We start from the raw sequence: 27,980 nt of genomic DNA, 5'->3' as shown, positions 1-27,980 counted from the left end.
AGTTCAGTTCGAGTTCGCACTCGGCCACAAACGGTCGTTCGGTCGGTCGCTTGGTTTCGGCGAAGAAGGGAGAATTGTGGAGCAGAAATTAAATTAAAGTCGTAATCGTAGTACCGCCGACAGTCGAAATCCGTAAAGCCGTAGTCCCGTAGTCCCGTAGTCCCGTAGATCCGTAGATCCGTAGAACCGTGAGACGATCGCGAGAATTGTGCTGCAGCTGAAGCAAAGAATATGGTGTCGCACACAAGATCGCTGCGTGTCGCGCTCAATTAAATACACATCTTTTTTATTTTTCGCCCCGGTCTTTATTTATTTTTTACTTTTTTTTTGTTTTACGCCACAACGTTGTTATTTATATTTAATTGTTTTGTGACAACAACCACAACAACAACGAAAGCAGCCGAGTTAAGTGCGAAAAGTGAAGTGAAGTTTGTCGGCGAGTGAGTGCCAGTGCGCACAAAAATTGGAGCAGGTTCCACAGAGATCTAGAGATCTAAAGATCTATATAGATTCCCCGAGTTCCTAGGTTCCTCCGAGTTGCGACTTTGGTGGCGTTGGCGTGGTCCCCCTGGTAATTTAATTGAAAGTGATGATCGTAGCCCATCTCCCCCATCCAGAAAGCACTTACCCATAGTTCCCATCCTTTGGCAAGTTCAAGTTCACCGACCACGCGGACTCCTTTTCCCTCTCCCTCTTCCACTCTCCCTCTCTCCCTCTCTCCCTCTCTCACTCTCTCTTGATCGCTTGCCCTTCTTTCACTCGCAGAAACTACAGTGCACACTCGAAATAGTGCACTTGGCATAGCCATTAATAACAATCCTAACTCGTTGTTACTATTATTCGCTAAATAAAATACGAAAAATTGTAAAACATTGTTTTTGGCTAGAAACTTCCAATTAAATAGTAATTAATAACGCTGTAGTACTATTTTTTTTTTGAGTGAAAAGTTTTCTTCTGCTCGCCAAAAGTGCGTTGGATGCCTGTAAATATTCAGCGCGGTTCTCTGCAGTTTACCCACTCGGTACATTGCACCTTTTTGGTCCCTGTTTCCTTTACTGTCGTCTTTCGCTTTCAATGCATTTTGACAGTGGATTGCTAATCGGCCAGGTATTCGCAGTCCACCTTATAGCACCTACCATATGTACATACATATGTATATACTTAAACCATTCGCATTCGCATTCGTATCTGTATTCCAATTCGCATTCGCATTCCTGCCGCCGTTGTCATTTCCTCGCCGCATCGGGCACCGCCCTCTTGCTATCACGCACCTGATGATAAACAGCTCAAATTTTGATAATTTGCGGGGATTTCGCTGCGAATTGCTCAAATCAGCTAATCAGCTGTTGTTAGCACATATATGTATGTATGTATGTATGTATGTACTCCCCCCCACATTCGCTATCTTCCCAATGAAATCGGCGGTAGAAATGGGCTTTGTCTCGAGTCTTATCGCATGCCAAAAACCTAAAACCCAAAACCAAAAAGCAGAAACCCCAAATACTTAAGTCTAAAACCGAAACCGCAACATCAGCTCAGTATTACCTCAGCCACAAGTGCACAGAGAGAACCTTTTGAGCAATAATATAATATTGCAATTCCTTAATTAAGCCGTTTTGTACTGTGCTGTTTGTTAGGAGTATTCCGAAGATATTTATCTACATATACTGCAAGCATATAACGCAGTATTACGCTTATAATCTATATAATCTAATATAATATCCACAACTATAACGTGCCCTAGTTTTCGCTCTGTGTGCGTGCATCACCGTATTCCTGATAGCTGGAGAATGTTTTCTGTCATTACCTGTGTCCCACTACCTGTGCCGCCACCGGCTGATATGCTGATATGGCGGGATTCCTCATGCAATTTGCGGTTGTCACAGCTATTAGCTTTAGATAGTCCACTGTGCCTCTGCCTCTGCCTGTCTTATCAATGGGTTGCTTTTGCTGGTCAGTTGGCCAGGTATCTGTGTTTGCCATGCCATCATCATTGTGATAGCGATCGTCAGTGGTTTGCCACGCTAATGATCCTCTTCGCTCAGCATGGGAACATCGCATTATCCAGTCGTATATTTTGGCCTTTTGGCTTATCGCGATGTTCATTTAAATACACGTACATATGAATTCCACCATATACGTATAATTCTTGGGATAATCTTCGGGCTCTTTCCACTTAATAACTTTTTACTAGCTCTGAGAATTAATTTATAGAGCTCATATCGATCTTAACAATCACTAAACTGAGCAGTTCGCTTAAGTAATAATTGTTCCAATTATTCATTAAATGAATAAAACAGATGATTGCGAAGTGACTGTGTGACTCTGTGGCTATCTATTTATTGACTGTTAGATGATCACACTCTAATAAAATGGCCATAATTTCCGCTGATTATTGACTATGCTTATAAGTCCTTAGCCCTGCTGAATGATCTCAGCTAAAATACCCAACGAACTTTTCTCACCCACACACGAAATGCCGCAATGTTGACTCAAAATTATTCGATGGCAAAGAAACCCAAAAAAATAGAGATTAAATAACAAAATAACACAGCAAAAAATTGCCAAAAAAGTCAGCTTTGACTAATGCGCTGCATTGGCGCTGTGATCAGTTTTTGGCGATCAGTTTTTAGCACCAGTTGAGTTTTCCATGTGGGCGCAGTAGCCAAAATAGTTGGCCAAGTGGCAACTGACTGAAAGTCGCACTCTTGTTTTTGTTTCGGCTTTGTTTTGCTTTCGGCTATCAACGCTAACCGCTGTGCCCAACTGTTCCAATAGAAAGCCAGTTAACAGCGATCCGCTCCGGTTTGCTGTCTTATGTTTTCAGTTTTCAGTTCTCTGTTTTTATTTTTTTTTTTTATTCCGGGGAAGGGAGACACCACCGATCGACGATCGAGGATGGGAATCGATCAGTTGATCGGCGGCTCGTAAGCGTCTAAATATAGATTTCGACCATATTTGCTGGCAAATATTGGCCATGAGTGTGCGGCGGCGGGCTGAACCTGCCTCAATTCAAGTGGCACGGTATCTGTCTGTATCTGTGCCCCTATATCTTCATATATATATTATATATATACATATATATGAGTTTTTGCGAGTGACTGCACGTGTTTTTGTGGCAGACGGCAGATCGGGCAACATGTCACCCCACGCGACACGCCGCATACTACACACTGCATACTGCATACTACACATGCTACATGCTACATGCTACATGCTACATGCAACATGCCACATTTCTCCATCAGAGTTTTCGTTTCTTTTTCATTTTTCGCGTCAGCATTCCCAGCGATCTGATGTCGACTACCAAGCTCGAGCTCCCTTAATAAGTCTTAATCTATATGTCAATATTTTCTTGTTTAGTTTCCAAACACAGACACACACTCCGTATCTGCATCGCTTTCTGTATCTGTATCTGTCTCTGTATCTGTATTTGTATTTGTATTTGTATTTGTATCTGTATCTGAGCGCAGAAGTATCTATATTTGCTGTGTATCTTTTTGGCCAACCAATTCTCCTTCGCAGCCACATCCACATCCATATCCATATCCATATCCACCTCTTCCTGGTTGTGCCATGCCTCACATCTCGCATTCAGACAATGCCCGCGTATTCATAAACAAGGCCTTCGCATTCGTAGTCGCATTCGTATTCGTATTCGTATTCTTATTCGTAGTCGCATTCGTAGTCGTCGTAGTCGTAGCCGTATTCGAATTCGTCCGCCTACTGTCCCTCATCTAGTTCGCCTCCTTCCTCGTTGGACGCCTCAAGATTTCAGCAAGTTGGTGCCACTTCTCGGTTGCCATGCGCTGCAAACAAAATGTTTCTTCCATCATACCCAGTGATCTATGGGGTATGCGGCTCTTCGGCCCAACATGCAATGCCATATAGAGGAGAATTTAGGGGCGACAATCTTCGTGATTCCCATTTCTACATAAATCCAAGAAAAATAAAATTCTATTCTCTAAACCAGGAACAGTAATTTTCTGGATCTATCAAAACTAATGGTTTTTGTATTGAAATTTTATTTACCACATTCTGTGTACGTGTATGGGGGTATCAGTTAGTCGTTGCCCGCCACCTCAACCATTCTGACTTGTTTTCCTTTTTTTTCCGTTTTTTTGGTGCGTTCTGTTTGCCCACGGCTGCTGATATGATATGATATGTGTGGTTGGGTTGCCTGTCCTGGTTGCGTCTGTTGTCCGTGCAAACTGTCGTCATTGTATTGTCTCTCCGTCAGTTTGGTTTGTTGGTTTGCTGGTTTGCTGGTTTCTTGACTGCTCGGTGGGTTTTCTACTGTGTCTCGAGGAAAGTAAAAGCCGCGTCTTTCCACCGACCAGAAGGCCATCGAATGGCGATGGAACCTATCTGTTAGTTACTAAATGCCGAACTTTTGCGAAGCTGGTCTAACCACTCGCTAACTGACCTTGTACAACGCGATCTGCATTGCCCGTATGCACAGATATAGATACGCCGTAATGTATATTTATATATATATGTATGTATGTATACTTTACGGCAGATAAACGATACTTTACTGCATATCGCATGTCGATTGCAGTGACGCCAATGCAATTGTGCAGATTAATTAAAGGGACACTTGTTGTTCGCTGATTGGAACCATTGGATGGCTGACCCACATGCATTTCAATTGGCAAGTGGCACTCTGAAAACTACACTGCTAGAAAGTGAAGGAAAATCGCCAAAAGCAAAAAAGTCTATTGAAATTGTAGATCATCGTTTCTTTCTGAATTGATTGCATCTAGTGACTTACTTTTTCCAGTGCAGCCATATTTACTTCAGAAATCAATTGATAGGCCACAAAACGCGATCGATTTTGCCTTGGCGACAAAATCACCTTCGGCCCAATTGAGATTGAAAGGCCATCCCCATCCATTCCCATCCATCCATTCCATCCAGCCCATCATCAACATCATTAAGACAATCATCATCATAGAAGGAGATGGAGCTGAGTGTGGAAACCCAGTAAACGGGCTTATCATTCAATTTACACTTGAACGCTGGTTTATCGGAGAAACGGGCACAAAGGCCAGAAGAACCGAGCGATAAAGATTCTACTCTTCCGAGAAGATTAGACGTATACTCGTATATTCGTATACCCGCCGAAATCTTCGTGCGTTGCGTGATACTCTTTTAATCGTATCTCAGAATGGGCGCAACGCTTTAATATCACACAACACACAATACATTTCAATTTCACGCTGATATTTAACCTTAACACAAATTCAATAAATAACCGAGGCGAAACCGAAATATACATAACAGCGTATCGACATCATCATGTTAACCCATGAGATCGATCCGATCGACAGACTCGTTAGCTCTCGAATTGATTTCGTTATTGATATTTCATGCTTCAAATATTTCTGTCCACTCTTCTATCACATTTGGCTAATGAGCTGCCCAAGAGTTGTGTGGTCAGCAACACAGCAAACCAAAGACCAGTTTAGATAGGCAGTAATAAAAGATGGTAGAGAGTAATCTCAAAGGTGCTTTAATAATTACAAAAATTGGTCAAATTATTAAGAAGCAACAAAAAATATAATTTACCACCTTTAAATAAGAATTAATTGCCCAATAAAAGTGATTTGTTTAAATTAAAGCGCATATAGCTTGTTTATAGAACAATGTGTCACAATCACAATTCCCAGAGTTATATATACTCGTATATCATTTTTCGACAGAAGTAATTCTACATGCCACCTTGAAACTCCGCCACTTTTGTGTACCAACCCATTTTGAGTACGGCATTATCCCGCCATCGGTATCGCTATATATCTGATCGGCAATTTATGCAGCAAATAAATACAAATAAACAGCTCAAAGACGATACGCTCATTTTGTATGCACTTAAAGCTATTGTGATTTGGAGTTGGGGGGTATGCCCCATAAAAAACAAAACAAAAAAAAAGCTGTGAAAATGTGGGGGGTTGGGCAGGTGGAATGGATCGTTGACTTGTATTTTTTTCACGCTTCTCATTTGATTGCCAGCGATTTTGGGCTTGAGTTCGAATGCATTTCAGATGGAGTCAACTGACTTCTGGTTGCTATTCGTCAGATATGCTCTTATACCTCGTATACACACGCGTATCTTGTATCTTGTATCTGAAATTTCATTTGCAATTCAACTTCCGTCAACTGGCCGAGGAATTTCGTGGCTTTTTGAGCCAGTTCAGCATTTAAGCCATAAAATGTGGTAAAAAAACAAAAATAAAAACGAGGGACAAGTTAAGCGGACAGATGGAATGAATTGAAATGAAATGGTTATGTAAATGCAGAAATTGAAATGAAAATGTAATTAATGAGCATAAAATGCGGAAAATTGTGGAAAAATACGTGAAACGAGTTTTTCATTTTATTTCGGTTTTCAGTGTTCAGTTTCATTTCGACTTCAGCTTCAGCTACAGCTTGAGTTTCAGTTTCAGTTTTTTTTTTTTGTTTTTTTCAACATCTACATTGGAATTATCGCCATGAAATGCGTGGCGGGGTTAGGGCATTGGGGTTTTGGGGCACGGACATTGTCAAACAAACTTGGAGCCAATGTTTGGACAGCCAGTCGTCGTCCACGGGTTTTAATTAAAAAACGTATGAATGTATCTTGCAGATATGTACATTCACTTTCAGACACTTTCAGACAGTCGCGTAGTAAACTCTTTTTTTTTTTTTTTTGCTTTTTGTATAGTAAATAATACTGCATTATTCAGTCTGAGGGTCGGAAAAGTTGGCAGCTAGCTGAGTCATAGTATATGCGCATTAAAGGATGTTCCTTAAAGTATCTGGCAAATGTACATACGTAGAAGAAAAAGATACTTCTCTTTGGCAGAAAAAACTCGCTTTGCTATACTATCATAATATCAATCGTACTACAACCTTTCCATTTGCATTACATTTCGGGCTCATTAGTTGCATTAAATCCGAAATCGATGCGATCCATCCCACTTATAAAGTACCCACTAAAATCCATAACTCATTCTCTATAAATATTCTCTGCCCACAGACAAAGGAGCACGTACAATCGCAGGAACCCACCTCTCCGCGGATCGGTGACCAGCGCACCTGTCGTTAATTAAATGTCAACAGATTTGAAGGGCGGGGAGAAGGAAGATTCAGACGAGTCCGAGGAGCCAAATGAATTGGAATCGGAATCGAAATCGGAACTGGGAACTGGGAACAAACGAGAAACCCTAACGAAATTGTGCAAAATGTTTGCCCGTCTGTCAAATAAATCATAAGAAACAAGAAACACTAAAAGTTGAGGAGGAGAAGACATCTGGATATCCAAAAAAAAGAGAAACAAATCTCACAATCAAAAGATACATACACATATATACACATAGAAAATCAAGCAAAAATGGTTAATGCGGTGATGGATGCCATAGCGGTAAGTGAAGTGAAGTGAAGTGGAGTTTAAATACAGATTGATCGCTGGGAGCTTGCTTAATTTAATTTGCAATATTATACTGAATAATTTGCGATTCTCCGTTTCGTTTTTATGATGCCTAAATTGAAATTGCCGACTGACTGAATGGAGCCCCCTTTCAATTCCCCTTTCAATGCCCCTTTCAATTCCCCTTCAATTCCCCTTCAATTCCCCTTTCCAATGCCCGTCAGCCAATTGAAGTTTTGTTTGTACTTCAAACAAGACACTCTGCGGTTGAGTTTCGTTTTATTTCCTTTTTTCTGGATTTGTATTTGTAGTTTTTTTGGTTTTTTTTTTATTTTTTTGCTTGCTTTGCCCACATTTTCAATTTGAATTTGTTGGCTGTGGCAATTGCTCAATTGGCTGGCTTGTCTATGTCTTTGTCTCAATCCCTGTGTCCATGTTTCCATGTGTGTCTCTGTGTGTGTGTGCCTCTATGTGTGTTAGTGTGTGTGTGTGTGCGTGGGAGTGCGCTTGTGTGCGAGTGTGGCATATTACATGCTAATCCATATGCTTAAGTTGATTTCGCGTTTCGCTCTTTTGCCGCCTGCAAAATGAGGAGCGTAACGGGGCGTATACGCAATAACAAGGAAAACAAATCCTTGAGTGCAGAATTGTGTGTTAAATCCATCAGCACTTAGAGATCGGCATAAGCAGCTCTTTGAAACTACAAAATCAATTTTTAGAAATTAAATCATTTCATTTAGGCATTTCTAAACACTTTAATGGGTAGATAAGCCATTTAAGCCAACGTCGATTTGTAAATTCTGATCATAAATAAATATTTAAAAATATTGTTATTACCTTATATGGCATTATCTCACAGACATCCAGGTTTGCAATTATTTTGCAGCGATCTTCGCTTGGTTCACATCAACAATTCATTCCTCGATTCTTTTCATTTCCATTTCACTCTTTGGCCAGCATTTGCATACAACTTCTGCCGCCTTTCAGGTCATAACAAAAAGCCCCAGAAGAAAAAAACAAAAAACTCAGAAAAAAAACCATAGAAATATTTATAAATACCGAGCAGAAGGAAAAATAATAAAAAAAAAAAAAGCATAAGTAACAGAAGTGGAGATCAAATTAGCACAGAGCGTGGGAGCCGGTTTGCTTTTTGGTTGACGTTGCCTTGCCGCTTTTTTGGCACTCGGGACATGGTTAACGTTAACCATGATGTTGCACATGGGGCAGACACCGCAGACATGGGTGGCAGATATGGGGGGGGGAAGGGGTGGCTGCATTTTCTGGGGTGGACCGGCGAAAAAACCCGTTATGATTGCATTAGCCGAGACAGTGGCGCGTAATTATTGGAGATCGAACACAGAAGTACGGCCTCGCCGCAGACCGCCGGAAGTTGGGACCAGTTGGACAGGTAGCCATGGTACACCAACTCCAAGGGGCACCCAACTCCGAGTGTCCAACTCTACCTCCAACTGCAACAACTGCAACTGCAGTTCCCAAGCCCAGCCCAACCCACTGTTTGTGTTATGAAAATTCCACACGAACCCAGTTCCGAAGGCTAAGTCCAAGTGCCACCGATTCTTGCACTCAAAGAAATATTATAGTACAACCTGCATTAATTGACAGACAGAATGACAGAAATTATAGCAGCTTAATGATATAGCAGTCTGATTTGAATTGCCTACTTTGCCATTCGTTTTTATAGCTCAAGATATGGTAACGAATGGAAAATTGTCATATTTGCTTGCTAAATTAATTAAGCAGACAGTAATAACTGGTTTAATGGCATTACACTTATGATCGATTGATTGTGCATACAAAAATCTCGAGAGGAAATGCTTTTAAACTAGTAAAAGTCTGTACTAGGCGAAAATAGAAAATGAGTAGCCTTTTTTTAGGCAATCTAAGAAGTTAATTCGAAAATTTCACTGTAAATTCTTGTTATAAACAAGTTAACCAAGTTTTGAAGATTTTAGCGTTTTTCAAGTGCTTCGATGATGATTTCTAATGAATGGGCTTCATAATGATCTCAAGCTGTTGGTCAACTTCGATGATTGTGTTATTGGGGATGCCATTAAGTCATTTTTAACAACATTTTCGAGGCTTGTCGAGCTTTCCGTTAACCCGAAAAATGTTTGCCATATCATTGCAGCTGCTCAGCTCGCTGGCCAGCGATTTGGACATAATGCTAAACGATCTTCGATCGGCGCCGAGTCATGCTGCAACAGCAACAACAACAACAACAACAGCAACACCAACAGCAACAACAACGGCAACAGTTGCAACTGCAACAGCAACAACAGCAGCAGCGAACCAGCAGCAGCAGCAACATCATAATCACCATAATCAGCAGCAAATGCAATCAAGGCAATTGCAGGCACATCATTGGCAGAGCATCAACAACCATAAGAATAGCAACATTAGTAACAATAACAATAACAATAACAACAATAATATTCATATAAATAATAATAATAATAATAGCATTAACAACAATAATAATAACAATCATTTGGCACACCCACCGTGCCTGATCGATATTAAACTGAAGTCAAGCCGATCGGCAGCAACCACAATTGCGAGTACAACAACCTCCAATCAGCTGCAACAACAACAACGGCGCCGTGTGGCACCCAAGCCGCTGCCACGCCCACCGCGACGCAGCCGCCCAACGGGGCACAAGGAGGCGGGGCCGAGTGAAGACGATGGCGACACGGATGCCAGTGACCTGGCCAATATGACGTCACCGCTGAGCGCCAGTGCAGCGGCCACTCGCATCAACGGCCTCTCGCCGGAAGTGAAGAAAGTCCAGCGTTTGCCACTGTGGAATGCGCGAAACGGAAACGGAGGTGCCACCAGCAGCGCCGTCTCTGTGCAACGCCGTCTGCCCATCCAAAGTCATCAGCAGCAGCGAATCCTGGGCCAGCGATTTCATCACCAGCGACTTCATCATGGGTAAGTCTCCTTGAAAAATCTGCTTAAATAATTCGATCTTGAAGAGAAATACATCGATATCAATAGCATTAGGAATTACGCTGCTTTTTGGGCAGCGAATTGCTACTCGTTGCTAAAAATAACATTGGAAATAGGGAAGTGAATAAAGAGGGGCAGATCTATGGCATCTATGCTGCCCCATTTAAGCGAAAGTGGTTGGTCAAAACAATAATTTAATCATAAATTACATCCGTGCCTGTTTCGCTGCTGTTATTGGCCATAATAAAGTCAGTTTGCGTTTTGTTTTCGCGGAATGAAGCCAACTGACCAGAGGAAGTAGAAGTAGCAGTTGAAGTTGAAGATGCAGACGAAGTCGAAGGCCTTGGGAAGGCAATGGTAGGGTTAGCCATTGGCAATGGGCTGTGAAAGGTTCATGCTCCGCTGAGCGCTTCATGGGAATCGGTGGCATGCTTCGGTGGCAACGAAAAGAGCTGCTCCGTAATGGGTTAAGCCAGGTCAGTTTAACCGGCGGGTGGGTGTGACGGCTGGGCTGAATCATCAACGTCACGGTCACCAGTTAAACGGGGGGAAGAACTGAGGATCACTTCGAGGTCAAGAAAGTCTTCTACAAAGGGGGTTGCATTTAAAAACCATGATGTTGCATGTGGCTTAATAATATGGTTTTACCATTCAAATTAGTCAAAGTAGAAGTACAAAGTATAAGTACAAAGTACAAGATTTAAGTTAGTATATCTTGTGTTTAATCGCCAGAGAATTAGGAATAGTGCCTCAGATTTTTAGCTTTTCCGTGCTTGGTGACAACTTGACGAGGGTGCAGATCGGGGTCACCACTCCGTATTATAAGCCCCAAAAACTTTAGCCTTAACCTTCTCATTAGCCACTCCTCAGCCCAAAGAAAAGACGACTCGACTGCTGCTGACAGTTGCGGTTGCCAACTAAAATGTGTAACATGTAAATATATGTGAGCATGTATATCGATATTTTGGTAATCCTTGTAAGCGCAATATGTTTAGCATATAAATTATGAGGCCTGTCCAACCAAAGACCATTCATGTGGTGGACTGGCAGTAGTTGAGGAAAATTCGCTTGAGAAAAAGGCGAAAAACAGAGGGCAAACGACAAAACGACAAAACGAGAGGGTCTGTAAATGAAGTGTTATATTTTATGTGGCAATCCGCAATGTCGGCGATGACAAAAACCAAAGACAAATACAAGGCTCCATAAACTTGAGTAAATATGAATATGTCTAACTGGGTGGTTGGTTGACTGCTTGCTTGGTGAGTGGGCAAAAGGACCTTGTTTTTTTTTTTGTTGTTTTTGGATTGGAAGGAGAGGGTTGCGAATGGCACTTTCCATGGCTCTGTTGCTTGTTGACAGGCGGAAGAATCATTTCATTGCCCATTCCCCAGTTTATCCTGCTGGTTACAAAACGGGGAAAAGGGTTGTGACTTTTGTGTGTGTTTAGCTATTTATTAAATTTGTTTGCCAACACACACACACAATTGGTGGTGTGGGTGCTTTTAGCCAAGGGTGAGCCCATAAGGATCCACACGAACATGAGCTGCGTAACTAATTTGCTTAAAGTGCACAATGCCCCCACCTTCAACATCAGTTTCAACATCAATGCACTGTGGCACCAACTCGTAGTGTGTGTATTGTATTTCCGATACAATTCAGTAGCTAGTGTTTTGCAAATGTTGGTTCCACTGTAGCACACTGAACCGCAGAAACTTTGTGCTGAGCTCCCCAAGTGTTTTGTGGTCTTTATGCCCGACCCCCTGCAAATGCTGGGCACCGAGAATTGATGATGTCTAGGACCGTCTATATATTCTCTTATATGTCTTCTCCTCCACCATGGCCATCGCCATCGCCATCATTGCCATCGCCATCAGCATCATCATGATGGGCTTGATGATTGTCAAAAAGTTTGTGCAATTTGAGCGTTTTAAGTTTGTCGCTGTCAACGGTGCGTATGCGTGTTCGCAGGAGACAGAACGGCTTCAAATGCGACAGGTGTTTGCTTTATTAACTAAAAACAACTCGGATACCACTAGAGAATGTCTGTCGCATCCCCGAAAAAGCGTCGTTTGGGTAAAGGCTCTAATGCCGCTGACATGTAAACAGATTAACATAATTAATTTATTTGCTGCCTGCTCACGGCTGTCATCGTCTAATCCACAACATTTGATACCCTTTCCACGGGGTCTAATCCACAATATTTGATACCCTTTCTACATGGTCTAGCAGCTTTCTGAAATGCTGCAAATATTTTAGTTGTAAAGGAATGTACTTTATATTTCATTTAAGGGTAGCTTCGGTTGCCATTTGAAGCTATTGCATTTTTCCCAGCGCAAGTGACCAAACTAATTGAGGTTTTTGTCAAAGGGATCCAATTAACTTTATTAAGCTGTTGCAATTAGTTAAACCCAAACACAAGGCGGTGAAATGAGGTAACTTCGTGGATACCGTGGAGAAAAGTATCTCATGGATAGTATCTAGATTATGAATGTATCTCATGGATTGCATATAGATTATAAATGCGCCCTCATCAATGCTTGTTTTATCATCTTGGATATGATGGGCTAGCAATGATCAATCATTTTTTTTGCAGATAAGCCCATAAACATTTTTTTTCATGATCTCTGGACATAGAAATCATGAGCTGCTCTCGAGAGATCTCGCTTTGTGCGGATATCAATCATATTTAGCATACAAATGTCTGTCCATCATTGGGCGAATGAAAACATAAATTGAGTGACTGGTTGAGCCATGAATTTGGATTTCGAGGTTCGCACTTCAATGCCATCTGGATGGACGTCGATTGAAATCTGTGATTTCGCAATTATGAAATTATATGACTTACAAAAACTCCAAGTATTCAGCACACATATTTATTACACATTTGCCACAGACTCTCTCACTAAATTTCCCCAGACAATACCAATGACCAAAGACATAAAAAACAAAAAGAAAAGAAAGTCCACTAAACAAAAGTGTAAAACATTAAGAAGCACAACAAAGCAATGGAAGAGAGTGGGAAATATGCAAATTGAAAGGACCTACAAAGAACAACAACCAACCAAAAAAAAAAAGGCAGTCAAGACCATGAGGGAAACAACTTTCGAGTGACGTAAATTGCATATTAAATTTTAAATTTTTCATATTTATGCAGCTTTGCCGCGGCAGTCGTAAAGTGAAAGTGACTCGAAGGGTGGGTATCTTCTGGTACCTAAGTACAGTGTGGGTCAGTGGAGGTGGTGGAGGTGGAGGTGGAGGTGGTGGTGCTCCTCGGGCAAGGACAAACAACATTTCAATTTGGGAAAATATTCATTATGCTCGAGTGTAAGCGACGCAGACTAAACGGAAGCGGAAACGGAAACGTGCTAAAGCAAGAAAAGGTGACCCCAAACCTGGTGCTCCACCATCACCACCACCCACACAGCCACTCATTTGGCCATTGTCAGGCGGCTGCTTCTGCTTCATTGTCGTTGTGAAAAGTTTTATAAAGTTATGAAAAGTCATTCAAGTTCAGCCCAGCTACCACCCATTTTGCCCATTTTCCCCAGACGAATCAACGACTTGGCGACTTTCGAGCACTTTCTGCTCATTTTCCCCCCACGGAAATGTCGTGGACTTTTGGTTGCTGGTTGCTGGATGGAGATGTGGAGCTCGGGCTAAACAATAAAGCCGTCAAAAACGTGCATCGTCTGCAAGGACACTTTTTGCTTCTCGGCTCTCCTTTCGACTTTGTGGCTCCTTGGCTGCTCGACTCCATTGGTCCACCTGCTCCTTGCGCCCTGCAATTTGTGCCACACCGTCAACATTGTCATCTAAACTGCAATGACAAGTTGCTTCAAGTGGCACACGGCATCGACGACGATGACAGTCCGTGGCACTTTAAACCGATTTGCTCAAGCGTGCGGCATGAGAATTACCGCTGTAGAATCCATAGTGAAAAATAATGCTGTGGACTTTCAGTTGGTCACAAAATGAGTACATTATTTTTTAACTTTTGCGCATTACTTTGGTTAGCAAGTGTAGTAACTTGAAGTACATCAAAGTGGGTAGAGCATAAAAGACTCATGATGGCATTATTTTATATACCTTTTACCCAAACCCATTCGGTGTTGCAACACCCCGTCATTTTACGTCAACTTGATGTTGAAACGTTGAAGTTCCTCCTTTTTCCATTAGTTTCCGTTCCGCGAGCAGCTGGCTCCCTCATTATCTGCCGCCATAAAAATGCACCTTTAAAGCTCATTAGCTGTGCAAAATTTGTCACATTGTTGCTGCCCCACAACTTTAATGCCACTTCATCCAGGAGCCTCAGTGGCTGTCTGGTCATACATATTTACCCCCACCAATTTGGATGCGTATGTGCGTTGGCTGGTTTGTTGCGAGTTCGAGTTGGAGTTGGAGTTACCATGGGGCTGCAGTAAATAATTTTTGGCAGAAAGGTTGTTGAAACATTTAATAAAACCAATATAAATCATAACAAACACTTAGCCTGACAACAACCACAAAAACGGAGACGTGTGGCATGGGGCACGGGGATGCCTTCCACAGGAGGGCGGCCAACAAAGCGAAACTAAAATTCCAAAACGTTGCCCATTTTCGGCCGCAAAAACTTCCAGGCAATGCGGACGGAACAGAATGGAGCGTAGGATTCCGCACCCTGGTAGAGACTTCAGTGTCCCTCCCATCCAGAGAATGACAAAAACGAATGAAGGAGGGAGGGCTCCCATTTTTTTTTGCGGGGGGGCGGAATGGAGAAGTGGGGAGCCCATGCATTGCTACGCGTGAACGCACCTTTTGCAAGCACTCTGCTCCAATGTGCCACAGTGTGTGTGTCTGCGTGCTCAGTCGCACAGTGGCACCACCATCATTGGCAAGTAAACGAAAAATCAATTTAAGATTTCTGTTTAGTTTTGTAGAATCCATTAAAATAATAGTGGCAGCTGGCAATACCATGCAGTTGCACTCAAAATGTATGATTTTCAGATTTCCTATAGTATTTAGGTCAGTGTGCCTCTCATGCTTTGTCGCCTGTTACATAGTTCCGTGTCCGTGTCCGTGTCCGTGTCCGTGTCGTCGGCAACAGCAGCAGCACCAAAATCATCCGCACAGCAGCAACACCAGCTTCCCCATGGTAACATCCATGCCACGAGCAGCAGCAACAGCAGCAGCAAAAATGTGCAAAAAATTAATTGCTGCGCATAAATCAAAAGACTTTGCTCCCGTATTTTCAGCCTCCCCTCAACACCCACTTTTACCACCCCCTTTTGGTCTGGCATTGCCGCTCCATGGTCACTTGTTACTATTTCTGATTTCCATCAGCACTCTTATTATGGCAAGATACGCGATGTGTGTGTGTACCTACTTCATGCGCGTATCTCGAGATGCAATTTGAAGGCTCATTGTTTTTAGGATCTGCTGCTGTTGCTGCTACTGCTGCTGTGGTGATGGCATCAAGGCCACTTTTGGATGGGGTCCAATGCACCATCGCCACCCATCCATCCATCCATCCACCCATCCAACCGCCCATCCACGCCCCCTTTTCGGGCGAAGGTGTTTCAATGGAAATGCAAAATGCAAAAGACAACAACAGCTGGTCTCATCGCCTTGATTACCGGAAGTTTTGCCATAAAATCGCGCGAGAGACTATGACAGAACCATAAAAAAGATATAGTCCCAAAGATCCACCCACTCGATTTGCCGGCAACAACATCATCATCATTGTTAATGGCTATCGTTTAAACACGCCTGATTGATGTGTTTTTTATGACTGTCAAGCTTCTCGAGTCTTCATTTACCGATTGACTGATGCGAATTGCGCCAATATATCGCATTCATATCATTTCAATGCATTCAATGCCGCACTTTCACAAACACAACTGATAAAGTTCACTTTACACATGGCCCGCTCATAACTCATCAATTAATGCTTAAGCATGTTGTTGTCGCAAGATGGGTGATTTTTTAAAAACCAATATGAAATTTTCCAGAAAAGTCAATTACCCAGATTTTTCCACAAAATTGAGTTTAAAAACCAATATGTAATTTTCCAGAAATGTCAATTACCCAGATTTTTCCACAAAACAGATTTGAATTTTTTCTCGAACAGCAAAAATAAATATCCCACTTTCTTTTTCACCTGTATTCAAATTTAAAAACGTATATTTTTGTTCATTTTTGGCAAATTTGTATAAGAATACCACTTATCAAAAATGCCAAAAATTTTTTTTAATTTATTTTTTAGAAAATCATAAAAAAAGAGTGATAAAAATAGTTGGATATGTTTATCAACAGTACAAAAAATACTACAATTTAGCTGTGCCCCATTTTTTACCAAATTAAGGGTAGAAAACCCGTTTGAAAATCTTTTTTATTGTGTGAAGAGCCCTTTTATCATTTTGATTGAACTATGGAGCCCATTCATTCGTCTTTTCCATAAACTAGAAAAATTTTCATCCGGATCATAATTCCCGAGACTCTTGGCACTTGGCAAGGCCATTTACACTTGGCTTCTCCGATTCTCCAATTCTCCGATTGCTGTTTGTTATGTGCGGTTTCTCTTGGCCTGCCCACTAAATTAGAGAATGCCGCATACCGCATACCGCATACCTAATATCGCGTATACGTCAGAGGTGCCGACCATAAAAAGTAACCAACCATGCATGGTGCTGGAAAAGCAGAGCGGACCGTAAATAATGCACCGGCGATTTATCAGCCAGAAGAGACATTTTCAGTTTCAGTTTCAGTTCCAGTTTCAGTTTCAGTTGCATTCATTGGACTCTTGTGTTTTTGAAGGTGGGGAAAAAAATGCCAAGCCACAACGTCTATTCAAATGCCATTTCGTAATGGTGGTAAAGTCAGAGTGCCCCAAAAAGAAATAAATCAAGAAAAATCCAAGCGACAGAACAAAAAAATTGCAAAAATACACGTGGGCTCATAGAACTTAAGAAGTTTGGCAACTTGGACTATATTTCCTAGGTAATTATTATAGAAGTTTATCAACTTGAACTATATTTTCTAGGTAATTATTCTAGAAATTTGGCAACTTGAATTATATTTCCTAGGTAATTATTATAGATCTGCAAAGTAAATACATAAAAATTATTTTAAATGCCACTTTAACCGCTGCATAACCCAACTTTGGCTAGAATATTTTGAAAATCTCTAGAGATCGCAAATGAGTAAAAAGGGTGAACATTCCGTACTTCAAACGGGTTTGTCCGTAGTTTGGAACTTTTTATTTTTGGTGCAGTCTGTTTTGAAAAACCCAGCCCACGAAATGTTCGTTGGCTTAGCCCCGTTAAGCCTCACACTAATTACACTTGCGCTTTTCACAGATCCACACACATAAACTCTGCTCACATGACTGCCACCAATTTTCTTAGCCAGCCCCGCAAAAAACTCCAACATATTTTCATTTTCATGGCCAAAGTGTCAGTTGAATGGGTGTTTTTTTTTTTATTCTGGGTTGGCCAAAAACCCAAAACAGACCAAGGGAATGAACAAATGAATGAAAAATTGTAAATGAGTGTTAGGACCCGTGCAAAATATGCAAATGTAAGCTGCTGTGCCGTCTCCCGTATTCATTTCCTTTCTCCATTTTATTTTATTTATTTTTTTTTTGGGTCGCATTCCCAAAAGTTGAGCCCGCAAATCTTGATTTAATTTCCGGCTATTAAGCTGGTGAGGAAAATGGAAAATTCTGGGCTGGCAAATAGTTGTGGGCAGCAAAGGGCAAGTAGTGAAGCAGCTCATTAGGATCACAAAAGAGTCACGTATTCCTGCTGGTTGTTCTTATTCTTTTTTTTTTTTGTATGCTGCGGAAATCCAATGCTAATTTTAATGAAATGCGCACCTAAACATTCCATTGTGCAGCATATTCTTGTGACCATATTCTTTTGCTAACTATAAAGGCACTCATACAAAAGCATCTATAGTTAGCAGCGTATGTTTGTAATAATTGTAACATTATTGGTCTATACATAATCCTTATCTAGCAGGTGGCAAACAGATTTCACTGTGTAATGTAATGTAATGTCTGCAGTGAAAACAAATTCATGTTTTCGGAGGCTTTAATCCATTCAGCAGCAATTCCACGCCTTGCATCTCGGCCACGCAGGACCCATTTATTCCCGGCTTTATGACTCTGCCAATGAATGGGCACTGGGCACTGGATGTGTCCTGGTCCTGGTCCTGGCCAAGGACCCTTTTGACCCCACCTTGCCGGCCACTCTATTATTTATTTATAGAAAGTTGGCAGACTCACGCCAAAGGGGCTAAGAATTTGGTCCTTTGCTGCATGGCCGCCTTCATTCTGTGACAAATGAATTTGGGTCAGAAGTTGTGCAAATTAAAAAAAAAAAAAGAGAAAAAAGTAGAAGCGAGAAGCTTCGTCCTGTGGCGGATGTCAAAGTTCCTTCAAACAGGAGCAAAAGATTCGTCTCGCCTTTGAATCGCCTGAGCGACATTCAACTGGTTTCAAGTGCCGAACGGAATTGCAGTTTTATTTCCATTCACGTAGCTCCAGCTCCACACACACGGAATGTTGTCCTTTCCCCAAAATACTAAAAAAGTTAAGAACGCAAACAAAAAAAAAAGGGGACACCAAAATGTTACAAAAGATTTACGCCAGCCAAAAACCTCAACGCCATCTCCGCATCCGCAATCGATGCCTCCTTCTTTTCTGCTTGTGGGCAATGCCATTACTTTTTCAGTTTGCTGGTTTGAGTAATGGATTAGATTTTTACTCACTTGTTTGGGGCTTCCTTGCTTGGATAGTGTATACGTTTTTTATAGCACACCCCCTTCAGCCCCAAAATAAAAAGGATAACACGCCGTTGATGGAATGGGATGCTGGTGAGAAACTTGAAGGAACTTACAACTCTTGTCTCACCTAAGAACTTTAGTTAATGGGTTTGAAAAAGGAGAAAGGGTAAAAGTTAAAGTTCGAAATAGTGATTTCTTCATACTATAAACCACTGCTGAAAACAAAAGAGTTGTCAATTTGTACTAGTTAAAATGTTTTATACATCATCGCAGTAGGCCTGTAATTTTAGCTCATTTAGACTAATTTCAAAAGTCCAAAAGTACGATCGTGCTCGTGGTGAGTAGGAATTCCAAATCCTTGCGCTTTATTTTGGCACCTAAATAGTTATCAAACGTCATTTAAATAGTTCTGCGATAATGCTTACCACTTTGATGTATCGAACCGCAGCGGTCACGATGACCGTCTACATGACCAATCGCGTTGGAGTTTGGGGCAAAACGGAGGAGACGGATCAGCTGCTCCATCAGGTGGCCAGGGGACTGCATCCATTGGCTGGACTCCTGCGACGAGTGCTGAACTTTGAGGAGAGCGATCTGAGTGTGGCAGAGCTATCCCGAAAGTACTACAATGAGGGAGTGAAGGGCACCTTTCGTATAATCCGAAATATACCCAATTACTCGGAGGATCTGGCCGATGGAGCCAAGGTCACCTGTCTGGATCTGGTGGAGAAGGCCAAGGAGTTGCGCCACCAAGAATATGCAACATGGTGGAAGAAGTCCACGAATGACGAGAAACTGAAGATTGGTTCTGCAGCTGGCGATGGATCCTCCGAGGACTTAATCACTTTTCCGAAACCAAAATCCGTGGACAACTTTGCGGCGCAAGGCAATGTTGTTCTTAAACCGCGAACAAAATGAGGTATAAAGCATTACTCTACCTATACAAAAAGAAAAAGAAACAAGCTAAATTTAACTCAAACTCTGCAAAATCGAATTGTTAAATCTTTGGGCAAAAAACAAGCATGTAAATCATGTTGGAATGCTGTGCAATTAAATGCTAAATGCTAAAGCATTCGCGTTTTGAAACAATACTCAATCAAAACAGGCAGTTGGAAAATTTAAGAATATAATAATTAAGTGAATCGTAGCATCCGAATTTTCTTGAATTTTTCCCTTTACTTTCGCTTCGCCCAGACACTCGGCAAACAGTGAGAATTGTCAACAGTCTATTAAAATGCCAGTCGAGCCGCATTGCCAACCGAAGTCAAGCCGTGCGAAAAAGGATTTTCCAGCCCCTTTCCCCGGAAAAAAAGGGGCAAGGAAAAGCTAAAGCTAAAGCCAAGCAAACCAAATCAATCCAACCCTTTTCCCATTTCCCTTATCCACTTGTTTTGCGTGTTGCTTAACATGCCTTTTAATGTTACCCTTGCGGAGTCATAAAAATTGAGTTTTTTACCTATGAAAATTCCTTCTTTCCCCTCTGGAATCTTCTTTTTTGTTTGGTTACCTGTTACTTGTAGCATTAAATTGTTTTTTTTTGTGTATATATTTATAATTGAAATAGGCGTAGCAAAAATAAATGTAAAGTATTATTGCAATAATCTAGCTTTTTTAAAGTATAATTTTAAAATAAAAGAAATCGCCTTTTGCAGCAGGACACTTTTTTTTACCAACTTCGATCGGTTCTACCCTTTTTATTGTTGCATTGTAAACAGGTGGGTGGGTCATAAAAATGGGTATTACAGGTGTAGAAAGGGTAGTAAATCGCTGCCTCAAGTCGAGGGAAATAAACTTTACGAACAGCCCGAGGCAATTGGCACTTTGCAAATATCTAAAAGCGCGCGGTTGATTGAAAAACTAGCTTACATTTTAATTAGTTTCAGTTTATTTACATAAACTTAATAGGAAGTTTGCTACGAATTTACTCGAAATTTCTGACTTATTAGCCACTTTTAGCTCTTAAATTCTACATCACTGAATTCCCTGCCCAGTTTTTAAAGCATATCCATTGCATTGTTGTCCAAAGCGTAAGCCGCGTTGTATCTATTTACATATTTATCTGCGCTTTGCGGGATTCATTGCTGCGACTCCTGATCCTCCAAAGGTTATGGAGAGAAAGGATAGCGCCGATGGGAATGGGAAGGATGAGGATGAGGATGAGGGCTACGTGCCGCGTCTTTTGGCTGACTCTTTAACCGCTTATGCCTTAGATTTATAGTCACGGATTTTATTTATGTCACTTTGCTCATCCTCACCGCTGGCACCATTTTTCTTCTTTTTCTTTCTTTTTTTGCGGTTTAGCATACAAAACGTCTGTTTCGAAGTTTTCCTATCCCGTTGCGTATCCCTTTTATGCTGCCGCATTCTATTTCCTTGCTGCTCTTCTAAACGTTGCATAAAATCAATTTCCTTAAGTTCAAGTCCTTGATGATGAGGTAAAAGTGTTGTAAGTTTATGCTGCTCGAAAGCGTGGGATGTACAGTGTACACTGCGATGCACTGAGAAAAAGAAGTGATTATTAAAAGGTATACTCAATGGTGGGCATACCCTTGAGTTTCAGTTGTTTAACTATAAATTTAAGTCTGATTTTGTTAATTGCCAATTTGTATTGGGCTTAAAAACTGTAATATGGACTACTTTTGAATTGGAAATTAACTGAATTCTTTGCACTGAGAAAAAGAAGGGGACTATTAAAAGGTATACTCAATGGTGATGCCCACCCTTGCGTTTTAACTATTCTAACTATAAATTAAAAGTCTGAGTTTTGTAATTACGTAAATTGCCAATTTGTATTGGGTTTTTAAACTGTAACTTTTCAATCGGAAATGAACTGATTTCTTGTTCAAACTTATAAATATTTTTTGACACATTGATAAAACAAGTTATTTTCTCCCAGTGTGCGCTGAGTGTGAATGTTAGTCAGTACTTGGCGCTGTTGTCGGCACAGCTGGCGTTGAACTTCAGTTCCTGGGGACTTTAGGGGTTGGGGCTTGGTGTTTGGTGTTTGAGGGTTGGGGTTTGGGGTTTGTGGGGTTTGTTGGGGTCATGGGGGTGGAGCTGGGGTGGCACATTTGGCGCCCAGCCGAGCGCCGTCTTGCATATTTAAGTTGGCCGAGCTCCCCTTTGTCTTTCCGGGGGTTGGGGCTGAGGCTTTTGGGGATCTGGGGGTCTAGCCAGCCAGTGGTACCAATCCCCATCCACGTCCGGTTGCTACGATGTTTCCGTTTTCCGCTGTCTTCTCCACTTCACCTGAATGGCATCGTAAAACCAGGTTCATTAGCAGTCGCTCTTTGGAGGAGCGCCATATTTTCCATATACTCGTACTCATTTGGCCACTGCATTCATTTCCGTTCACTTTCAATTGCCTGTCCGTCCGAAGTCGTTTATTAATGAACCGACTTGATGCCGGATCCTTTGGCCCGGATCTGCTACACTTCATCCTCCATCCTTTTTCCCGTTTGGTTGGACCGACGTGAATATTTTGTGCTAATTTCCGTTTAATTGTTTAATATGTTGTTTGCATTTTCTATTAGCCAAAGTTTCCGCTGTTCATTGTTCTGGCAATTATTATTTTCCGGCTTGCCACTTCCACCAACGAAGAGTTACAGACTCAAAGTGATCTAATCCAGTTAATAACCAGAATTAACTGAAAACTTGTGCAATGGGTTCTAATGGCAATTATGATGATACTTCTATTTAACTTCTATTCCATTTAAGGTGTAGCTTTAATGGTAGAAGTCATAATTTGCATGCAACATTCATAAAGCTACAATACCAAAAAGATCTTTAAGTATCTCTAAAAACAAACTTACTTAAATCACTATTAATACCTTACAAAGCTGGACTCCTTCTTGCAGTTTTCATTTGATAAATTCGACAATAATAAAGATTTGATTAGAAATAACTTAAGTTTGTCACATCCAAGAAGTAAATCGACCCTAAAAATCCCTTGGGAATTCGCCAGCTGCTGTTTAACCAACTTCGGTGGCATTGGGTCTTAGCCACAGTTAAGACTTTATTTACATACAAGCCACCCATTCCCGATTTCCAATTTAAATCATTTTAATGGCCCAGATGCGAAGGCTGCGCAGCTAATTCTTGTACAACTCCTAAGTCCGTCCAAATCCCAAATGCCATAAATGTGGCGCTGGATTAGCGTAGTCGTCGAAATGCAGGGAAAATGTTTTGGGGCTTGGGCCAAAAACCAAACCGGGAAACCTATAGTCTCAGCTGGCTGGAAAAAGCCGTCGTAGAAAGACGACAGACTTGCAAGACAGACAATGAAAACCGCAGTCTTCCATCTGCAAACTCCAGCTTTTGGATCTCCGGTCCTCACTTTCAATTATTCGCTTTCGCTGTGCTTGTTTCGGTTTTTTGCGAGGGGTAAAACCCAGACCAGCACTTTTCCCGAACTCTTGTTCTTGTGCCAGTCGTAATAGAATAAAGTTTGCACCATGGGAATTTCAACTGTTGTTTTTCAGCATTTCCCACCTGACCGGCTACCCAATGCTCAAGTTTTCCACCCACGGAGACCAAGGACATAAAAGGTACATAGATCTCTGTCGCTTTTTTTTAAAGGGGAGGGGTGCTTCTTTAGCTTGTTGCCAACTTGTAATCCACTTAGACCATTTTCTTGTAACCCCGCTGCAAGTTACTTGAAGGTGCAAAAAACTAATTAGGTATTTCAATAGAAATATGTATAATTATATGTACAATTATCATTCCAGCCAATACCAGTTTACAATAGAATTTTAAAATTTTTTAGGAGGAGTGTTTAATTTTCTAAAACTGAACTTCATTTCAGCATCCAGAGTATTGTTTAATTTTTTAAAACTATTTTTTAAAACTAGCATTCCATCTAATTACCATGTTTTTGTGGGGTTATCATGTATTTGTAAAGAGCATTTCGTCGCTTTCTGCTTCTTTCTGGATGGAGTTTTCCCCCATCTGTGCGTGAAGTTGTGTTCTAACACTAAACCAGATAAATCTGAGGGGGTAACTGTCTTTTAGTAGCGCTGCTTACCTACTTACGATGCCGCCTGCTGTCTGCTGTCGTCTGACTGCTGTCTCCTGTTTGCAGTCGCCTGCTGCCTGCTGTCTGCTTATTGCTTTTATTTATTCACTAGACATAACTCCAAACATCTCCAAACAGCCACCTTCACCCACTTTTGCCCACTTTTGCCCACTTTTGGGTAGAGTCGTGTTTTTGATTTGTTGTGGCCCGCCGGCGTTTTAGCAGTCGCAGGTGTTGCGGCGCTCCATTTCAGTGGTGTTTATGACACAAAGTTGAGTTTTATGCCAGCAACCGAAAGTATGCAAAAATATATTTATACCCCTGCATATATTACGATACCCTAACTAAATGTACTTGCACTTTGGAAGTGAAGTCTGTTGTATTCAAATATTTCATACCTAAATAATTTGTAACCTTAGTTCGGTTTATATGATTTTTGTTTATGACATGTTCAAGATTTTTGAGTTTTTTTCAGGGTATTTGGGTGTTTGAAGCTCATAATTCACGGCAAGTGTACTTTTGTGAAAGGTAGTACATGTATATGTGTCTGTATCTGTATCTGCGAATGTATCTGCATGTATTTCAATCGCACCACAAGGGGCATAAAAAACATGGCCTGAAAGTAGGCAACACAACATTTTTATTCGCCCATAATGTTTTATATTTCCATGTACATATGTATGTGTGTGGGGCGTGGAAAATGGAAAGGTGGGGAAAAATCGAACTGAAAGCGGTGGGCCACTGGTCAATTAAATTGCTGACCAGCCACTGATGGAGTTTTGATTTGCCTGCGGTTGCACGATTTTTCCCACACCACTTCCACCTCCATGAGAGATTAGATTTGGGGGCCAACGAATCTTTTGCCGTAAAACTAATCAACCTTAAATGCGCTTTTTGGGACCATCAAAGTTAAGCTGCTTAAATGGAGACGCGCACACACAAACTAATTAAGTAATTACTTTTCGCTAATTAAACGGAGAAAAACGTTAGAGAAATTCAACTTCAATTTGCCTTGATGCCGCGTCTCTTTGACCGTGACTCCCTGTCCATCAAGCTCACACATTTTGCCCCAACTTTTGCCATTTTGCCACATTTTATGTGGATCGATTGAATCGACGATGCTTAAATATTAATGATGAAAGCAGGCGAACGGTGGCACCACCGAATAACTACAACTACAAGAAATACAGTAAGTCGACTGTAAGTCCTTTCATATGCGAACGGGATGGCAAAAGTTTTCCACGGCTTTCTTCAACTTGTGTGTGTGTGACTCATGATTTTTGCAGTCTGGAAAAATGCGGAAAATGGGTAACTGGCGGACGAATAGTTTCAGTTTGCCAGCCACACAACCTGCACCTGCTGTAGATGGAAAACCAAACTAAGATATCGATTTTGCAAAAGTACGCATATTCACAACCTATACTAATAAATTTAGGCCTGCCAGAAAGCCTGCTAACTTTTTTGTTTTTAATATATTAATGTGCCGCACCAGCAGCCTAATTTATAAACTCACTTACCCACTCTTCATAAAAAACGTGAAAATCAGTACAAAAGCAAATAAATAAAGAAATTCTGTTTTGGAATTTGTGGTATAGTACGTAAAATACAGTGACTCTAGGAATAAAGTAATAAATTTATTTATTTAAATATATTTTATACTTTGTGAATCTCTGTTATTCTCCTGAAAAAAACTATAGCTTGAAGAAAATTTCCGATATATAACTAAGAACTAAAGCAAAGAGTGCTGGGTAAAATATCAGACACCATAATTAACTTGCTCATAATGCGGCAACAAAGGAAAATGGGCTGTGATGGGGCGGAAAAGGGGGCGGCAAGGTCGAGGCAAAGGATGAGAAGCAAGCAGACGCCAGATGCTGCCCGGCTGAAAATAAGAAAAGCGCACAAAACAACAACATTGGATAAATTGTATTTTTCCGCCTTTGACACGCACAATTTTTCGCCATTTTCATTGTCATTTCTGTCGCTGGAAAAGCCTGGAAAAGCCGTGCAGTGGAGTGCCTTAAAAAGATAAAAGCCATTTATCACGCATGCACACTATACGCCCATCAAAAATTAAGGAGGCGTGGCAGATTAAACCCCCAGAAATACAGGTGCACAAATTGAAATATGTACATATTTATATGGGCATAAAAAATATAGAGGGAAATTAATTTCCCTGGCTTTCAAAAATATTTGCTTAATTTATAGTGATTATATATATATATGTATATGTATGTTCTATAAGATATATGTACTTTGTGGTATAATTCACAGAAATATGCTTATGATCTGATCAATATTATTACAATTTGATCATTACTCATCATTACTACTTATTGACTTACTTCTAACTTCGATTTTCTTTGCAATTCGAGTGCAAAACTCATTCACCAAAAACCCAGAAAAAACACACAAACTATAAAGTTGAAATCGTTGAACACAAATATACGTGTGCTAAGCCCATTGGCATCAAAATGGTGCTATATATAGTGGGATATATCCCATGCCACACAGACAACTTGACTAATGGTCACATCGTGCATATAATTTCCGGCCTAAAAGCATGCAACAGTTTTTCCGCCTTTCTGGACTTTTCAGTTTGGTTTTTCAATGCACGTAGCAAAAGTTAGCCAAAGTCATAAAGCGCTCTTTTCCTCATCTCTCCTTTTTTTTTCCCTGCTGCCAACTCAATTTGTTATCATTTTTTCCTTCGCTTGCGGCTTACACCGTCGAGTGCGGAAAATCGTAAATAAACAGGAGTGGAAATGGGAAAATTGGACGGTGTCGTTGAAGTCGTACGTCCCAAAACTTTCACTTTAATTCAGGGAAATTATCGGAAAAACTAACTTACCAAATTATTTTAATACTATTTGCAGACCTATGAGTTTAAAGTTCTTATCAAACATAGTTTCAAATAGTAAAACGTATTAAGTCTGTTGTTTTTACACTTAATCACTTTAATTTTCGAAAAAAACACGGCAGACATAATTTTCATTCCAATAGCAGACATAATTTTCATTTCAATAGCAAAGTGTACATAGTAAAATGTAGATAGCAAGTTTTAATAAAGGTCCATGGATAGATTGAAATGGACCCACTAAATTTGCGGCGTCGCCGTTAATTTTTATCGCATTCGCGTGTCTGGCATGCATGCTTCACTACCGACCCGCCTACCGCCAACCGCCCATCACCCCGCCCACTTCCGCCCACTTCCACCCAATTTTCCACCCACTTTTCCACCCACACAGACAACAACAACAAGGCGGCACGCAACTGAGCTGAAAATTGCTACTTTGTCTGACGCTGTCTGAATTTGGCAGCAATGTGGACTAGTGGGTTAATATGTCTATCACTTTTATATGGCCAGTTGACGCTACTAACACATCACTTGGCATGGAAAAACTGGCGAAAACTCGCAAAGGTTTTTCCATAAACAGTGCATTGTACAAGTGGCCGGAAAAGGGAGAATCAGGGAGGGAAAAATCTTTGCACATATGTACATATATACAACCATGCAAAAATGCAAAGTTTTAGCTTAAATTAAATTTGCTTTTGAATACTTCAGATTATATCTAATCCTTCTCCTCCTGACTCCTTTTTATGCAACTCTCTTGCTTTTTTTACACACCACAACTATTTTTTGCACTTGCCACAATTTACATTGAAAATTTGCGGTTGCACTTGTTACTTGTCAGCACCACCCACCACCCACCGCCCATCTATTTCCACTCTCTTATTGGATTATGCGCTTTCTCTTTCACACATTTCCGCATTGGCGGCAAAAAAAAAAGAAAAGGAAAAGAAACCACTGCGAAAAGGCCAATG

At 41.0% G+C, this 27,980-nt stretch overlaps 2 protein-coding genes across 4 annotated transcripts in view; both read left to right on the top strand.

Annotated features, from left to right (window-relative positions):
- The window catches only part of LOC120457382 (protein sprint), a 90,224-nt gene continuing 62,244 nt past the window's right edge, over positions 1-27,980 (top strand). Inside the window, exons 1-3 of one of the 3 annotated variants that reach the window (XM_039644925.2) lie at positions 1-571; positions 7,019-7,402; positions 9,558-10,360. In XM_039644925.2, coding sequence (XP_039500859.1) covers positions 7,373-7,402; positions 9,558-10,360 — 833 coding nt within the window. In that variant the 5' untranslated portion in view covers positions 1-571; positions 7,019-7,372. Of the gene's footprint in view, positions 572-6,464; positions 6,607-7,018; positions 7,403-9,557; positions 10,361-27,980 lie in introns of those variants that run through there. The other 2 variants (XM_039644927.2, XM_039644926.1) reach the window with 2 other exon arrangements.
- LOC120457383 (MICOS complex subunit MIC13 homolog QIL1) lies at positions 19,396-20,269 on the top strand. Its single transcript, XM_039644933.2, has 2 exons — positions 19,396-19,478; positions 19,549-20,269. The coding sequence occupies exon 2, from the start codon at positions 19,559-19,561 to the stop codon at positions 20,057-20,059; it is 501 nt and encodes a 166-aa protein (XP_039500867.1). The 5' UTR covers positions 19,396-19,478; positions 19,549-19,558; the 3' UTR covers positions 20,060-20,269.

This window comes from Drosophila santomea, chromosome X (assembly GCF_016746245.2).
Source record: "Drosophila santomea strain STO CAGO 1482 chromosome X, Prin_Dsan_1.1, whole genome shotgun sequence".
Lineage (NCBI taxonomy): Eukaryota > Metazoa > Arthropoda > Insecta > Diptera > Drosophilidae > Drosophila > Drosophila santomea.
This window is presented reverse-complemented; position numbering and strand designations above follow the sequence as displayed.